This window comes from Zingiber officinale, chromosome 1A (genome assembly GCF_018446385.1).
Source record: "Zingiber officinale cultivar Zhangliang chromosome 1A, Zo_v1.1, whole genome shotgun sequence".
NCBI lineage: Eukaryota > Viridiplantae > Streptophyta > Magnoliopsida > Zingiberales > Zingiberaceae > Zingiber > Zingiber officinale.
Window position 1 is genome coordinate 126,330,626 of NC_055987.1, and position 19,252 is coordinate 126,349,877.

The 19,252-nt window shown below is 38.6% G+C and overlaps 1 protein-coding gene across 2 annotated transcripts; it reads left to right on the forward strand.

Annotated features, from left to right (window-relative positions):
* The first annotated feature begins 15,167 nt into the window (after positions 1–15,167).
* On the forward strand, positions 15,168–19,065 carry LOC122031373. Of its 2 annotated transcripts, none has more exons than XM_042590493.1 (5): positions 15,168–15,469; positions 15,764–15,836; positions 17,086–17,150; positions 18,191–18,300; positions 18,620–19,065. In XM_042590493.1, the coding sequence occupies exons 1-5, from the start codon at positions 15,305–15,307 to the stop codon at positions 18,819–18,821; spliced, it is 615 nt and encodes a 204-aa protein (XP_042446427.1). In that variant the 5' UTR covers positions 15,168–15,304; the 3' UTR covers positions 18,822–19,065. The 2 variants fall into 2 exon arrangements, with proteins under 2 accessions (XP_042446427.1, XP_042446433.1); XM_042590499.1 differs by lacking the exon at positions 18,620–19,065 and adding an exon at positions 17,647–17,705 and having other exon boundaries at positions 18,191–18,225.
* The last annotated feature ends 187 nt before the right edge of the window (positions 19,066–19,252 follow it).

Below are 19,252 nucleotides of genomic sequence, written 5' to 3' on the forward strand. Positions count from 1 at the left end.
CCAGTAGCTGGAATAAGAGAAAGGAGGTTACAGAAACACACGGATACCAGGAAGAAGGAGAGAAAGAGCTTACCGCAACCAGGGAGCGAGCAACTTCATCAAACTCCACCAAAGGGGAATTGCTCTCCCAGAACTGCCGATTGGCTGATTGCCAGGAGATGGCCAGGTCCCCATAGAGGTCGAGCCTACCAAAGATAGGCGACAGGTCGGCGGCGGGCACGTGGGCCGGGTCGGTCTCTGAAGGGAGCCTCCAGGAAGCTTCAAAGGCCAGGTCTGCGGATGGTAGCTCCAGAGTCGGCACGGCTGAGCTCATAGGCACGAGAGGAGGAGAAGTTGAGCGAGCCAGCGAATCTGGGGGCTGAGCGCCAGAGGACGAAGGTGGGGCAGGTAATACACTCTGGATTGGCAAATTCAAAGAGGAAATTTTATCATTTAATTTTATTATCTCGTCAACCTTACTTTATGACGAATAAAATTAATAGTTGGTCTATCTTTAATCAAATATTTGGTCAAGACTCTAAATTTAAAATAATATTGATTCCTCTAACAATACTATTTAAATTTACCAACACCTCAAAACACCGTGAATTTTGCATGCCACGTTAGTGTGGACGTATACAAAATCAACATTTGTAAGAGGAGGGTTTTACCCATTAACTATCTTGTCAATGTAACTTTATGACAAATAAAATTATCTCAAACACCATTAATTTTGTATGCCACGTTAGTGTGGACGTATACAAAATCAATCATTTGTAAGAGGGGTTTTAACCCTTTAATTTTATTATCTTGTCAACCTAGTTTTATGACAAATTAATAGTTGGTTTCATTTGGTCACACAAATAATAGCAGTGACTCCGATGGGGAGGATACTATTAGATGTGTCTAAGTGTATACCATTACTTGACACTAAGTCCATTAATAAGATTATGCCCCTTCCGTTGGGGAAGATCACACGCTCTTAATTAACTTCCTATAGTCATCCAAAAATGGAAGTCTGTTCTAGTGATCTGCAAACAAGCTCATCCGTTATGGAGGAAGGCACTCAGAGCCAACGCGCAAGCTTGTTTGCATCTCTTACAAACCAGTAATGGAGACCATGGGATTTACTTAAAAATTCCTCTCCCACTTAGTTATTTATAAATGAGGAATTTTAAACTATGCTAGCCTACTAAACTTGTAAACTAACATGCACACACAGCACAATATAAAAGCAATAAATAGAAAATCTAATTTTCAACTATTATGGCTTTTATCTCTAGTTGTCCTCCGTGTATTGTCATCCCAAGCTGCTGCCATATTTGGCCACCGCCACCGGGTCAAGCTGTCGCCTCCATCTTGCTCCTAGTTTCGCTGCGCCTCTGGTCCTTAGAAGGTTCCACGCTTTGCAAGATTCGATCCGCGACATAAATAGAATTTTACATTTTGATCCTATATTCCATAAAAGGAATGTACATGTATCTAGATCAAAAATAAAATCCTAATAAAACTAAATACAGCTCCTGCTGTATTTTATAATACAATCATGCAAACACAATAAAATGCCCTCGACATGTCCAAGGGTCCAATCACACACATAATAACTATAAGCCATAATAGTTGGATCCTGCATCCACAAAGTTAGCACATTCTACTATTATCCTGCCTAAATTATGTATAACATGTGCATAATTAAACTAATACCAAATACACAGAGGCAAAACCCTAACTCTGATACCAATTGTTGGTTGCTACTCGGAAAACCTAGAGGTTCCACTGTACAAAAATTTTGTACAAAGGTCTGAACCTTTTCCTAGCTACCATGTGTTCTTTTAAATTAAATTTTGGATCGCCTGCGGAACTTAACACGTTTGATCCAAAACTTAATCTATTCGTTCTTTTAGGTTTTGACTTGGGTCTCCTGCGGAACTTAACACGTTCGACCCAAATCACCTTAAGTTATTAATTCCATTAAATATTAATTTCCATAATTGGTTCCCAGTACTGACGTGGCGAGGCACATGGCCTTCTTGGATATGGGAGCAACCACCACCGACTAGACAAAACCTTTTATGGAAAGCTAATATTTAATTTCCTAAAATAACTTAAGGTTAACCGAAAAGAACAATCAAATCACAAGGGAAAAGAAAAAACAAAAGAACACAACATCGAAAAAACATATTCGAAATACTAGAATCGTATGCCTCTTGTATTTGGTATTATTTCCAAAAATAACTAGTATGATGCGGAAAGAAAAATTACTAGTTATACCTTTTAGAAAGACCTCTTGATCTTCTACCGTATTCCTCTTCTAACCTCGGACGTTGTGTGGGCAACGATCTTCCGAGATGAGAACCACCAAGCACCTTCTTCTTCCTTGCAAATTTCAGCCATCAAAACTTCTTCTAGGATGAAGAGGTTCGGCCACCACCACCATGCTCCAAGGGATGCTAGAAAAAATGCTTCTTTTCTCTCCTTCTTCTCCTTCTTAGTTCCGGCCACCAAAGTTATCTCCACCATGAGAAAATTTCGGCCACACAAAGGAGAGGAGAGGAAAGAAAGGGCCGGCCACACCCAAGGAAGAAAAGAGGGAGAAAAATAATAGAGTTGTTCACAATGAAGCCTCCTCTACCCCCTCTTTTATAATCCTTGGTCTTGGCAAATAAGGAAATTTAAATAAAAATTTCCTTAATTCCTTTGCCATGAAAAAGAAAAATTATTTTAATTAAAACAATTTTCTTTTTTTTAATTGCAATGGCCGGCCACCACTTTCCCCAAAACAAGGAGAGTTTTAATTAAAACAAAAATTAAAACTTCCTAATTTGTTTCTAGAAATTTATAAAAATTTCTCTAATAATTTTCATCCCTTCATGATTGGTTAATAAAAAGAAATTTTATAAATTAAAATCTTTCTTTTAAACATGTGGATAATTTCCAAAAAGGAAAGTTATCTCAAAAAATTAAAATCTCCTTTCAATCTACAAATAAGGAAAGATATTAAATCTTTTCTTAATCTTTTGTAGAAACTAATAAAAGAGAATTTTTAATTTTTAAACTTTCTTTTAAATCATGAATATAATTAAAAGGAAAGTTTTTACCAAAATTAAAATCAACCTTTTAATCTACAAATAAGGAAAGAGATTTTAACTCTTCTCTTAATCTTTTGTAGAATCTTATAAAAGGAAGGATTTAAATTTTTAAACTCTCTTTTAAATTATATTATCCACATAAGAACAAATTTTAAAATTAAAATTCCTTTTTATTTTAATAGGGTCGGCCACATGAATTCACCCATGAACATACCCATGGCCGGCCCTAGCTTGGTCTCCAAGCTAGCTTGGTCGACCCCTATAGGATGGGTAAGAAGGTGGGTATAGGTGGGTATAAATCTCTATATACTAGAGGCTACGATAGGGACCGAGAGGAGGAATTGGTTTTGGTCTCCCGATGAAAATAAGCATCCCGTGTTCGCCCCGAACACACAACTTAATTTCATCAATAATAATTCATTCCACTAAAGAACTATTATTGAACTACCGCACCAATCCCAAATTACATTTTGGGCTCCTTCTTATTATGAGTGTGTTAGTCTCCCTGTATTTAAGATAACAAATGTCCACTAATTAAGTAAGTTACTGACAACTCACTTAATTAATATCTAGCTCCAAGAGTAGTACCACTCAACTTCATCATCATGTCGGACTAGGTCCACCTGTAGGGTTTAACATGACAATCCTTATGAGCTCCTCTTGAGGACATTATCAACCTAGTATCTCTAGGACACAGTTTCCTTCTATAATCAACAACACACACTATACGTGATACCATTTCCCAACTTATCGAGCTTATTGATTCATCGAACTAAATCTCACCCATTGATAAATTAAAGAAATAAATATCAAATATATGTGCTTGTTATTATATTAGGATTAAGAGCACACACTTCCATAATAACCGAGGTCTTTGTTTCTTTATAAAATCAGTATAAAAGAAACGACCTCAAATGGTCCTACTCACTACACTTTAAGTGTACTAGTGTAATTATATAGTTAAGATAAACTAATACCTAATTACACTACGACCTTCCAATGGTTTGTTTCTTTCCATCTTGGTCGTGAGCTACTATTTATAATTTATAAGGTACTGATAACATGATCTTCTGTGTGTGACACCACACACCATGTTATCTACAATATAAATTAATTGAACAACTACATTTATCATAAATGTAGTCATTTGACCAATGTGATTCTTATTTCTAAATAAATATTTATACCAAAAGCTAGGCTTTTAGTATACACTCTAACAATCTCCCACTTATACTAAAAGACTAAGCTGCCATATCTGCTGCCATACATCTGATTCCCATCCCTTCAATCATGCCCATCAAAAGCTCTTGCCTTAAGGACCTTAGTGAAAAGATCTATAGGTCATCACCTGATGCAATCTAGGCGGCAACAACTTCTTCTCGTTTATACGATTCCTCGTATTGGGTGGTACTTGCGCTCTATTGTGTTTACTTGCCTTATAGACTTATGGTTTCTTCGAGTTTGCTACTGCACCAACATTATTACAATAAATTGTAATAATTTTTGGACAAACCAGAAATCATATCTAAGTCTATCTTGAGGTTATTGAGTCATTCAGCTTTTATGGCTATCTCAGAGGCTTGCCATATACTAAGCTTCTATGCTGGAGTCCAGAAAAACACTTATGCTTATCACTCTTCCATAGTTATGACTTTACCTCTCTAAAGTAAACACAAAACCCCGAGGTTGACTTATTATTGTCCCTATCTGATTGGAAGCCAAAATCCATGCAACCCACAAAGACTAAATTAACTGCCTTGTAAGCTAGCATATAATCTCTAGTGCCTCTAAGGTACTACAATATATGCTTTACTGTAGTCCATTGTCCTTGTCCAGGGTTACTTTGATATCTGCTAACTATGCCCTTGGCAAAACAGATTTATGATCTCGTGCATAGCATACATTAGGCTTCCAACAGCCGTAGCACAAAGAACTGTCTTTATTTCCTTTATCTCTTTTGATGTCTACAGAGACATATCTTTAGATAAAGTTACTCCATCCTGAAAAGGTAAGAAACCTTTCTTGGAGTTTTGTATGCTTAAAACGAGCAAGGATTTTTCCGATGTATGAAGCTTGGGATAAGTAAAATATTCTTTTCTTGCGATCCCTTATTACTTTGATCTCAAGAATATATACATTCTCCTAAGTCCTTTATATCGAATTGTTTGGACAACCATACCCTTACTTCTGACAACATTTTGATATTGTTTCCAACTACCAAAAATGTTATCTAAGTATAGTACAAGAAATACCACCACGTTTCCATCACATCTTTTGTATACACAAGACTTATCCGGTTACTAAATCCATAGATCTGGATTACTTTGATGAACCGCATATTCCAAGACCTTGAAGCTTTGCCTCAGTCCATAGACTGATTGAGCTTGCACACAAGATGCTCTTAGCCCTTTGCAATGAACCCTTCTGGTTGCTTTATATGGATGTTTTCTTCAAGACTTCCATTAAGGAATGCTGTCTTGACATCCACTTGCCAAATAGATAAAAGAATCCGGATAGACTTAAGCATGGCTACCAGTGAAAAAGTTTCCTTTTTCATCTAGTCTTGCTTTGAAAGTTTCTACCTTCCTGTCTATCCCTCTTTTCCTAATATAGACCTTTTTACACCCAAAGGCTTTTATACCATTTGGTGGTTCTATAAGCTTCCAGATTTTATTAGAATACATATATTCTAATTCTGTTATTCATTACTCTTTGCCAAGATATTGCATCTTTATCTTGGAGTGTTTCGTCATATGTCCGGAGATCAGGTTCATGTCCTCCAGGGATCGAGTCCAAAAACTCTCCCAAAACATGAATCTTTTTAGGTTGCCTAACAACCCTCCCACTACGACAAGACACTTTCTGCAATTGTGTATCATTTGTGATACGTGTTGCAGTTTCCTTGTGGTATCTCATCTTGTATAGTTGGTACTAGATTAGACATGCCTTTTATTATTTCCTTAAGAACAAATTTTCTTATGGGCACATGGTTTATTACATAGTCCTTTTCTAAAAATCGGCCATTGATGCTAACAATGACCTTCTGATTTTTAAGACTATAAACCTACTTTCATTTCACTAGGATAACCCACAAACAAGTGAATTCCTGTCCAACTTATCATTGTCTCTCTTCTGCATATGTGCTGGACTACCCGAATCCGAATATCCTTCGAAATAGGCTTACGTCTATTCAGCAATTCTATATGAGTAGAGAGTTCTGACTTTAGAAGGTACTATATTCACTCCCGTTTCCAGAGTATATCCTTAAAATGACTTTGATAATATTCTTAATAACTCATCAATCTACTTATTTCCATAAGAGTCCTATACCTTCCTTTTCCTACACCATTCTGTTGGGTTGTACCAAGGTGCAGTTAGTTGGGATTGAATCCCTACTTCTGATAAATGACTCCTAAATTCTCCCAAGAGGTACTTGCCACTACGATCTTACCGTAGTGTCTTAATATTTTTACTTTGTCGTTTCTCCACATCAGCCTCGTACTCTTTGAACTAATCAAAGCACTTAGACTTGCGGCACATCAAGTAAATATATCCGTATCTCAAATAGTTGTCTATAAAATAGATGAAATATTTGAAATAACCTCTTGCCTGGATGCTCATAGGATCACACAAATCAGAATGAACCAATTCCTATATATCTTTGGCTCCATACCCCTTAGACTTAAAAGCTCCTTGGTTATTTTCCTTCCAAGTAAGACTCGCAGGTTGGAAAGATTTCCACTACTAATGAACCCAAAAGTTCATCAGCTACCAATGAATCCTACTTAAGTTAATATAACCTAGCCTTAGATGTCAAAGATATAATTGGTTCATTTTCGAAGGTTGCTTTCTCTTAAGTTAGAAGATGTGTTATTAATTTCCATTTGTTGCATCGTGGGAGTTATTGGATTATAAATTGTCAACCAACATACCAGAATAGATAACTTGCCGATTTTTCTTGATAACAACTTTGTTATCAAAATAGACACAATATCTATTCTATAATAGTTTAGAAACTGAAATCAGGTTCTTTCTAAACTTAATATGTAAAGACAATTCCTAATAATCCAAATTTTATTCCTATTAGAGAATAAACCTCTCCCACTGCAACAACTGCTACTTTTGCAGTAGTGCCCATGTGGACGGTGTTTTTTATTTTCATTTAGTTGTCGGGTTTCCTGGAACCCTGCAATGATTTGCAAATGTGACGGGGAGCTCCGAGATCTACACACCAGGTACCGGTAGATAACTCCACTAAACATGTATCAACTAATGAATAAAATATACCTATATTGTTCTTAGTTCTAAGAGGACAGTCTACCTTAATGTCTAAATTCTATTTCCAATCAATTATAATTGGGACCACTAAGTCTATCCTAAAGTATATCAGCTAGGGATTGACCATCATCCTAAGAATCACAAAAATATTTGGTTAAGACCAACTCCTTAAAAATCCCCATGAATTTTGTATGCCACGTTAGTGTGGACATATACAAATTCAAAGAGGAAATTTTATCATTTAATTTTATTATCTCGTCAACCTTACTTTATGACGAATAAAATTAATAGTTGGTCTATCTTTAATCAAATATTTGGTCAAGACTCTAAATTTAAAATAATATTGATTCCTCTAACAATACTATTTAAATTTACCAACACCTCAAAACACCGTGAATTTTGCATGCCACGTTAGTGTGGACGTATACAAAATCAACATTTGTAAGAGGAGGGTTTTACCCATTAACTATCTTGTCAATGTAACTTTATGACAAATAAAATTATCTCAAACACCGTTAATTTTGTATGCCACGTTAGTGTGGACGTATACAAAATCAATCATTTGTAAGAGGTGTTTTAACCCTTTAATTTTATTATCTTGTCAACCTAGTTTTATGACAAATTAATAGTTGGTTTCATTTGGTCACACAAATAATAGCAGTGACTCCGATGGGGAGGATACTATTAGATGTGTCTAAGTGTATACCATTACTTGACACTAAGTCCATTAATAAGATTATGCCCCTTCCGTTGGGGAAGATCACACGCTCTTAATTAACTTCCTATAGTCATCCAAAAATGGAAGTCTGTTCTAGTGATCTACAAACAAGCTCATCCGTTATGGAGGAAGGCACTCAGAGCCAACGCGCAAGCTTGTTTGCATCTCTTACAAACCAGTAATGGAGACCATGGGATTTACTTAAAAATTCCTCTCCCACTTAGTTATTTATAAATGAGGAATTTTAAACTATGCTAGCCTACTAAACTTGTAAACTAACATGCACACACAGCACAATATAAAAGCAATAAATAGAAAATCTAATTTTCAACTATTATGGCTTTTATCTCTAGTTGTCCTCCGTATATTGTCATCCCAAGCTACTGCCATATTTGGCCACCGCCATCGGGTCAAGCTGTCGCCTCCATCTTGCTCCTTTGCGCCTCTGGTCCTTAGAAGGTTCCACGCTTTGCAAGATTCGATCCGCGACATAAATAGAATTTTACATTTTGATCCTATATTCCATAAAAGGAATGTACATGTATCTAGATCAAAAATAAAATCCTAATAAAACTAAATACAGCTCCTGCTGTATTTTATAATACAATCATGCACACCAATAAAATGCCCTCGACATGTCCAAGGGTCCAATCACACACATAATAACTATAAGCCATAATAGTTGGATCCCGCACAAAGTTAGCACATTCTACTATTATCCTGCCTAAATTATGTATGACATGTGCATAATTAAACTAATACCAAATACACAGAGGCAAAACCCTAACTCTGATACCAATTGTTGGTTGCTACTCGGAAAACCTAGAGGTTCCACTGTACAAAAATTTTGTACAAAGGTCTGAACCTTTTCCTAGCTACCATGTGTTCTTTTAAATTAAATTTTGGATCGCCTGCGGAACTTAACACGTTTGATCCAAAACTTAATCTATTCGTTCTTTTAGGTTTTGACTTGGGTCTCCTGCGGAACTTAACACGTTCGACCCAAATCACCTTAAGTTATTAATTCCATTAAATATTAATTTCCATAATTGGTTCCCAGTACTGACGTGGCGAGGCACATGGCCTTCTTGGATATGGGAGCAACCACCACCGACTAGACAAAACCTTTTATGGAAAGCTAATATTTAATTTCCTAAAATAACTTAAGGTTAACCGAAAAGAACAATCAAATCACAAGGGAAAAGAAAAAACAAAAGAACACAACATCGAAAAAACATATTCGAAATACTAGAATCGTATGCCTCTTGTATTTGGTATTATTTCCAAAAATAACTAGTATGATGCGGAAAGAAAAATTACTAGTTATACCTTTTAGAAAGACCTCTTGATCTTCTACCGTATTCCTCTTCTAACCTCGGACGTTGTGTGGGCAACGATCTTCCGAGATGAGAACCACCAAGCACCTTCTTCTTCCTTGCAAATTTCAGCCATCAAAACTTCTTCTAGGATGAAGAGGTTCGGCCACCACCACCATGCTCCAAGGGATGCTAGAAAAAATGCTTCTTTTCTCTCCTTCTTCTCCTTCTTAGTTCCGGCCACCAAAGCTATCTCCACCATGAGAAAATTTCGGCCACACAAAGGAGAGGAGAGGAAAGAAAGGGCCGGCCACACCCAAGGAAGAAAAGAGGGAGAAAATAATAGAGTTGTTCACAATGAAGCCTCCTCTACCCCCTCTTTTATAATCCTTGGTCTTGGCAAATAAGGAAATTTAAATAAAAATTTCCTTAATTCCTTTGCCATGAAAAAGAAAAATTATTTTAATTAAAACAATTTTCTTTTTTAATTTAATTGGCCGGCCACCACTTTCCCCAAAACAAGGAGAGTTTTAATTAAAACAAAAATTAAAACTTCCTAATTTGTTTCTAGAAATTTATAAAAATTTCTCTAATAATTTTCATCCCTTCATGATTGGTTAATAAAAAGAAATTTTATAAATTAAAATTTTCTTTTAAACATGTGGATAATTTCCAAAAAGGAAAGTTATCTCAAAAAATTAAAATCTCCTTTCAATCTACAAATAAGGAAAGATATTAAATCTTTTCTTAATCTTTTGTAGAAACTAATAAAAGAGAATTTTTAATTTTTAAACTTTCTTTTAAATCATGAATATAATTAAAAGGAAAGTTTTTACCAAAATTAAAATCAACCTTTTAATCTACAAATAAGGAAAGAGATTTTAACTCTTCTCTTAATTTTTTGTAGAATCTTATAAAAGGAAGGATTTAAATTTTTAAACTCTCTTTTAAATTATATTATCCACATAAGAACAAATTTTAAAATTAAAATTCCTTTTTATTTTAATAGGGTCGGCCACATGAATTCACCCATGAACATACCCATGGCCGGCCCTAGCTTGGTCTCCAAGCTAGCTTGGTCGACCCCTATAGGATGGGTAAGAAGGTGGGTATGCTGTGGGTATAAATCTCTATATACTAGAGGCTACGATAGGGACCGAGAGGAGGAATTGGTTTTGGTCTCCCGATGAAATTAAGCATCCCGTGTTCGCCCCGAACACACAACTTAATTTCATCAATAATAATTCATTCCACTAAAGAACTATTATTGAACTACCGCACCAATCCCAAATTACATTTTGGGCTCCTTCTTATTATGAGTGTGTTAGTCTCCCTGTATTTAAGATAACAAATGTCCACTAATTAAGTAAGTTACTGACAACTCACTTAATTAATATCTAGCTCCAAGAGTAGTACCACTCAACTTCATCATCATGTCGGACTAGGTCCACCTGCAGGGTTTAACATGACAATCCTTATGAGCTCCTCTTGAGGACATTATCAACCTAGTATCTCTAGGACACAGTTTCCTTCTATAATCAACAAAACACACTATAAGTGATACCATTTCCCAACTTATCGGGCTTATTGATTCATCGAACTAAATCTCACCCATTGATAAATTAAAGAAATAAATATCAAATATATGTGCTTGTTATTATATATTAGGATTAAGAGCACACACTTCCATAATAACCGAGGTCTTTGTTTCTTTATAAAATCAGTATAAAAGAAACGACCTCAAATGGTCCTACTCACTACACTTTAAGTGTATTAGTGTAATTATATAGTTAAGATAAACTAATACCTAATTACACTACGACCTTCCAATGGTTTGTTCCTTTCCATCTTGGTCGTGAGCTACTATTTATAATTTATAAGGTACTGATAACATGATCTTCTGTGTGTGACACCACACACCATGTTATCTACAATATAAATTAATTGAATAACTACATTTATCATAAATGTAGTCATTTGACCAATGTGATTATTATTTCTAGATAAATGTTTATACCAAAAGCTAGGCTTTTAGTATACACTCTAACACATGCGAGAATCAAAAGTGAGCCCTGTGCTCACGCCCAACGACCTTTTTAGGTCGGTAGTCCCAGACTCTCGCCCCAGTGCGAGTTATAAGTGAGCTCTGCTCTCACGCCCAACGACCTTTCAGGTCGGCTCCCACGCGAGAATCAAAAGTGAGCCCTGTGCTCACGCCCAACGACCTTTTTAGGTCGGTAGTCCCAGACTCTCGCCCCAGTGCGAGTTATAAGTGAGCTCTGCTCTCACGCCCAACGACCTTTCAGGTCGGCTCCCATGCGAGAATCAAAAGTGAGCCCTGTGCTCACGCCCAACGACCTTTTTAGGTCGGTAGTCCCAGACTCTCGCCCCAGTGCGAGTTATAAGTGAGCTCTGCTCTCACGCACAACGACCTTTCAGGTCGGCTCCCATGCGAGAATCAAAAGTGAGCCCTGTCCTCACGCCCAACGACCTTTTTAGGTCGGTAGTCCCAGACTCTCGCCCCAGTGCGAGTTATAAGTGAGCTCTGCTCTCACGCACAACGACCTTTCAGGTCGCCTCCCATGCGAGAATCAAAAGTGAGCTCTGTCCTCACGCCCAACGACCTTTCAGGTCGGTCCCCATGCGGGAATCAAAAAGCAACCCCCCCTGCGAAAATCATAAGCGAGCTCGGCGCCCACGCTTGACTACCCTTCTGAGGGATATGCCTCACATTGAGCGGAGCATTTTCAATAATCAGGTCAGCTACATCTGGCTTTATTTTACGCAAATTGCAAATATGCAGCAAATACGCAGGGCAAGGGATGCGGAAGGTCGTCTACTCTACCCGTAGAGTGTCAATATTAACTACGAAATCAGGTTTTGCACGTTCATTACAGCTTTAAATCTCAAGCACCCCTGTCGTTTTTATTATCCAAAATTCATACATGAAAAGGAATCATGAAGCAACTCTTGGCTCTCACATACGGGCCAGCTTCTAAAAATGCTTGAGACTCTGAAATTTGAGCAGGAACCATGAAAAGGAATCATGAAGCAACTCTGAAATTTGAGCAGGAAAGACTATGCTAGAAGGGGACAGACATACAAGTACAGCAGCACAGTTCAATAAGCAGGCAATACAGCTAAGGCTACAAGAGGGAGAGTTTTGCGGAGAAGGAGCCACTGAGACAACTATGGCCCGAGCTAGCCTTAACTCGGGGAAAGGATTGGTCATGGAGAATGAGCACTGCCGTGTGAAGAAATGTCTGGGGACTCAGGGGCCTCGGGGGCGTTCAGAGCCCGAGCCAGCTCCGCATGTAAGGAGTCGATGACTGCTTGTTGCTGGGCGATCGTGTCTTGCTTGACGTTAAGGCACGTGCGGAGAAGAGATAACTCCGCCTCATGCTCTCGCTGCAAACATTCTTGGAGGCTGATTTGGCGCTGCAGGCTAGCCTGGCATTCCTCTTTCCTCACCTTTTCAGAATGCACGCAAGACTTCGCAACACGATATTGGGCTTCCATGGAGCGCAGGGCAGCTAGCTGACAATCTCGATCCTGGGACACACGCTCCAGTTCGCGTTCTCTCGCAGCAAGCAGCGAGGTAAGTTGATTTATCAGCATCTGGGAGGGCGGCTGATCAACTTCGTCAAAGGAAGGAGAAGGCATCTCGGGGGAAGGAAGCTGGCAAAACGTGGATTAGCAGAAGGAAGTAGGAAAGCAAGAATGAAGAAGGATAGAGTAAAGGGGTGACCTTGAGGCTCTTTATAAAGAAGGCGGGTGGCCAAGTCAAAGCAACTACGTGGGCACGGTACCCCAAGCGACTGGCGAAGCAATTAAGGAGGCATGATATCCCAGGCGACACGACACAAAGATTGATGTGTGAGGCGGGAATCAGGGCGCGCAGAGATATGCTGAAGCAGAGACACAGAGATAGGATGAGGTCACCAAGATATGCTGAGATCTTAGAGATGTGCTGAGGTCTAGTCAGTCAGACTGTCGTCCTCCTTCGACTAGACTTGCGGGGGAGGCTTGTGATACGGTTGGTAACGGAGGGGCCCAAGAGGAAAGGGTGAGAAGGGTCAAGGTCATATGGCGGTCAAAAGTCAAGAAGACGTGGCAGTCAATAGTCAAGCTGACTAGGCAGTCAAAGGCAAGCACAGGGGGTAGGCAGGGATCAGGCAGGCTTATCGATCAAGGGGGCAAAGTAGTTGAAAGACAAAGGAAGACGACAGGCGGAGCACTGGGCACAAGTCGGAAGTAGCAGAGCCGTTCAGAGTCAGCTCGGTCTGCAGGTCTGCGATTCAGAGGCCCAGAGGTGCAAGTCGCGAATCATAAGTCGGAAGTAGCAGAGCCGTTCGGAGTCAGCTCGGTCTGCAGGTCTGCGATTCAGAGGCCCAGAGGTGCAAGTCGCGAATCATAGGTCGGAAGCGGCAGAACTGTGTAGAGATGGCTCGGTCTGCAGGTCTGCGACTCGAGGATCCGGAAGTGCAAGTCACAACTCATAGGTCGGAAGTGTCAGGGCTGTGTAAAGACAGCCCAACCTACGAGCTTACAGTCGAAGGCTAGCAAATACAGGGTGCAGAATACAGACCGTGATCGGCAGGGCTGTTCAGGGATGGCCCGATTAACGAGTAACGCTTAGAGGCGAGATCTGGTCGAGGGGTGTAAGGTAGATGCCGACAGCGATAAATAGGATGAGCCGAGTTGGGCAGGAGTTGAAGCATCATAAAATTCCGTCAAGGGTAATCATTACATACCAGCGAGATGTGCGAAGGCGGAGGTTTCTAAAGGAGAAGATGCTCTCAGGACCAATAGCGGCCTGACAGGTGTCCTTCACTACAAGACAAAACCCATGTGTAAAGGCGGAGGTTCCTAAACAAGAAGATGCTTTCACAACCAATAGTAGCACGACAGGTGTCCAGGACTACAGGACAACGACAAAGCCTAGCGTCTAACGTTTTCTGACAGGATGGCAGGTTCTGGAAGCAAGGCGGGGGCATAAAAAGGGGGAGATTCCTCGTACGCGGGTAGGCGCGCACTCTCGTCACTTTTTCCTTTCACAACTTTTCATTTTTGAGTCTCTCTGTTTTCTTCTGGGGAAAAAGGACCTGACTTGAGCGTCGGAGGGCCTGATCCGGGGACTTTTTCCCTGGGTTCTGGTCTCTAACGTGGGAGGGGGGGAGGTTGTCTGAGTGTGCGCAGGGTCCTGCAGCAGCGTCAACCACCCGTGGGAGTCGGATCACCTACGATTTTTTCCGTCAACAACCAGGCTACCGCGACCAGCCTCCGTCCGACTCAGCTTTCGGACGGGATCAGCTATAAAATATACTTAACATATTCAAAAATATTTAAATTGTAGAAATTAAAATATGAATTTAATTATGTTCATCTATGTAACAAATTAAAATATGAATTTAAGTATGTTCATCTATGTAACAATTATAAAATCATAATTTCATAATATGAATTTAATTTATTAATCTAATATTTAATATTTAGATGTAGCAATTATAAAATCATGAAAATAAAATTTTATTACAAGAACATAAATATACACGATTGGTGTCCTCTTGAGTAGCCGTCCATGATTTATTTCCTCCGTGTTGATCTTGGGATAGATTGACGGGGACGCTGGGACGAGTATATTCATCTTTTTGCCACCTTGAGTGGGTTTTTTTTTTTAATTTTTGCCTTTAAATTATTACCTAATGAATATTTTCAAAAACTAATAAAACTGGCGTTTTGAAAGCTGTCATTTTTTTTATTTATTATTTCACTCGTTTAATTCTCCTTGCCACTAAACTCGGAACTTGGAGGCCAAGCAACGACAGGGGTCCGGGCGAGGGAGGGTTTAGCCCTTTTCTCGCTGCTCTTCCTCCTTCGCCGACCTCCTCTCTTCGATCCTTCGTCAGTATCGGTGGGACGAGATGTTGACCCAGCGGCTGCGCCGCTCCGGTATCTTTCGCACGGTGAGCCCTCGGATTTGGGGCCGCGGCGAGGGTTCCGCCTCCCATCCAATGGTTCTTCCCGATCTCAAGAGGAAGGTGTCCAACACCTGGTCAGCAGTCCAGGATACATATCTCTCCACCAAGGTGGATCCTTTCTTCTCTCTCTCCATCGGGGCATTGATCTGATTTTATGTATTCTTTAACGCTTTGCGGATTGCTATAGATAAAGTTTGCATTTTTTGTATGTTTCCACTGGTAGTTTGGGGTTTGTTAGCCTTGTGTCTCGGTCTATTGATAGCTGTTTAGTGTGACCATGTGATCGCTTAGTGGGATTTTACGTAGTTAACGCATACTTTGTTCGTTACGCTCTGTGGAAGATATAGGTTGTCTCTCCTGAAATCTTTATCTATGTTATTAATTTTTTGTTGAATGGTACAGAATGTTTTCGAGACTCATAGGGTGGTCTTCACTATTGGAACATCTATTGCATCTGTTCTTACTGCATGGGCAGGTAAACTGACTTCTTATCTTAACTCTATTTGTGTATAATGGTTGAACTTTTAGATAAAACTATGTTTATGATAGAAAATCTGAATTTAGCTCCGTGTATGGGTTATCTTTCCTTACTTCAAAATTGACGCATCAATTTGGGTCAATCATCAAAACTTTATTCTCTTCCGCAGCGTTGGATAGACCTCTGTCCTCAGCTTTGTGCTTACCTTCCATCTGTCCGAGCCTTTTGAGGAAGATAAGGGCACCTTAAGATTACCCTGTAAGATCTGGAAAAAGGTAAATCAAGTTGCAAAAACAAAAACGCAACTTTGTTCCCTGTGGCTTGGCCTTCCTCTTCCTCCTCTGTCCTTTGATGGTCTATTATGGGTTGAGCAAGCATGGGAAGAGGGGACTTAGCCTTTATATAGACATAAAAACCTGTACGACCTCTTTTAAAAAATTTTCTCGATCAAGGTGTTCACAATCATCCATCACATTAGGATGAGAGGTGCCTTAATTCAAACTCTTCCATCTCATCTAGCTTGATTTTAATTAAAAACAATATAAATTATTGGCTAATATTAGCTTTGCTTCCCCACATCTGCAGTGTGAGGAGAGAAACAATATTGTCTGCACCCTTCTTTGCTTTATTACCATTCCTATTTGCAGTTGCTAGTAATTAGATATCATGTCTAGTTTTGAGGAAACAAATTGCCTTATCTCACTTCTAAGCCACAATCGTAGGTATTCAACACATCTTTGGGAAAAAATTGATATTGTTGAAGGTTGATTAAGATGCACAGGACCGCATACTATTATCTTGTGTTTCCTATATATGTAGTAGCAAGTGGCATAAAGGCATTTCAGGATTTCATATCAGCACTTTGTTGAGCATGTAAGTACCTGCTAAATTTTGCCAAACGTGATGGTGATTTTTGGGTGCCATTACCATATTAAATTAGAGGCAACTAAAATAAGTCCATGCTCCATCCCATGAGTCCATGTATCTAAGTTACTAATATTGAGGATTCACCTTAGTTGTTTAGAGGTTGTTGCAGCCGGGTAATTCATATCCCCTTGACTGCTTGAGATGCTCCAGCCTCATTGGAATATGGTTATGCAGATGCTTTCTTCTAGCTGCTGTTCCAGATATGATATATAGCACATGCCTTTGGTCCTTGCATATCTCCTCTATAATCTGCAGGTAGTTGATTAGTTAATATTGGATGTTGCTATATAACTTATTTTGCTTTCTGATTATTTTGCAGGTTATTCTCTGCGTCAGATCCATCAGTCAAACATTGAAAAAAGGCTCGAGTCAATGGAACAAGCTGTAAGTGCTTTATGGACCTCCCCCTGACTTCATTAAACAATGTATCAACTCCACTCTAACTAGAAACAGTGATGTTCCTTCATCCCACCTCGAAGACTATCAGAGTAGCTAGTTTAATGTTACTTTCGTTAGATTATATTGATCAATGTAGATAATGTTACCAAATCATCAACGAGGTTAGGTCATAGAGAAAAATTCCACAAACACAAATTGGTTGTTCTACTCATTCAAAGTGGAACTGGAAGAGGGATGGATGTATGGTAGAGAAAATGGGCAGGTTAGGGCTTCGGTCATGATGATGTCATGAGATCTATAAGGTACACTTTTCATGGAGGAATTTGTGGCAGATACACAATTACCAAGATTTACTTTATTTTTAGATTGTTATCGGTGAGACATACCAATATTGTTCTGTATAAAATATATCAAAAAAAAAAAAACTTAAGAGTTGAGACATCAATAATTTTTTCTCTTCTTATTGTCTATATTTTGCAAGATTGGTGGAAACACCTCAAAAGAGCTCACACTCACACACAAGCCCTACTACAACCACAGGTGAAAAGAACTTACGCCGAACACCAGTTTTGCGTTAACTTTTACTTACAGGTTCAATTACATCCATGGATGATATGCTACACCGGTGAATAGCATATAAATATAAATTAATTATATATTGAAAAAATATTTAGAAATTTAGAATCTGGTTATATAAATCACATAAAATTAGGAAAAAATATTTCAAGTGCAATCCTAAAAAAGGATAGATATAGCATGAAAAATCCTTGAATCCAGGATAGGAGTACTTTTTGGTCACTGTTCCCTTTTACTGGCCTGTGATGTAAAACTTCTTTTTGTACCTAAATAAGACAACTATTGCATGAAAAGTCGATGAAATTCATGCAAACTTCAAACTAGGTTGCAAATTCTAAGTTAATATGTTAATGATTTTGTTAGCTAGGCGATGATGTGTTGTTTGTCATCTATGTTAACTCTTTGCATTAGATGATTCTGGACTCAAATTGAAAATTTTTCTTGTTCAGTTAAAAAAGAGTTATAGCGTTGATCATGAAGAGATTAAAAAAATTGCAAACTCTGGGAATGTCAGCTCTGCTGCTTTCATTGCAACAGCTGGAACATCTCTTATTGTCGGGTTTGTTGCTTTCTACTATCTTTTTTTTTATTATTCTTCTACATTGAATGACTGTTCATTTCTTGAAGAACATATGAGTTCCACAGTTACAACCATTGATTACTTGAATTAAATTTTTATAATATCATTATAAGTTTGTTATCTATCCTGCTATAGTTGAATAACTATTACAATATGAAATTTTAGGCAAAAATTGTCAGAACTGCACGTACCACATTCACTAATATGGAAATACTTCCAAATGGTGCCAAATCTTACAATTTATATAAGAAACTGTTATGTACATGTGCAAACATTGCTGTTAATTTTTTACATGCAGCTATGGCCTGGGTTGGAGAGGCGGACAATGGTACGCCAACAGGAAATTTCGCAGAGAGCAGCTCAAGTTGATGGGTCAGTTGAAGCCCCAGCGATGGCAACTGTTGAGGAAGTCCTTTGGAAATTTTAGGAGAACGCCGGCCTCTAAAATCGCAGACATCCCTGGCATTGCCAATGTTGGTTCACTGCACCCCAACAAATGAATAAATTTTGACCTTTGCCGACAGATGAAAAGCATAGTATTTTTTTTCCTGTTCTTGCAAAGTTATTGGAGCAAAAACCAATTCCTTCTTCATTTCTTGTACAGAATCTTTCCGCAGATGCAGCAACAATGATATTGTTTTTGTTTTTTGTTTTTCTTTTTGCCGGGTGGAGAAATTGTATGGTCTACAATTGTATACTTAATAGAATTCCCTATCTAATTTGCATGAATTCAATGATGATTTACTTCTCCTTTGTCATCGTTATTGCTCATCTCTTGGAAACTATTTTGAGATTGAGAATCTTACTCAATCATTCAATGACTATATAGTGTGGACCAGCTGGTTCAACCAATTAAAATGGACAATTAGAGGTCAAAATGTATGAGTTCGTTTGAAGGCCTCAGTTTATGAGAAAGTTTTGCCGTAGGCTT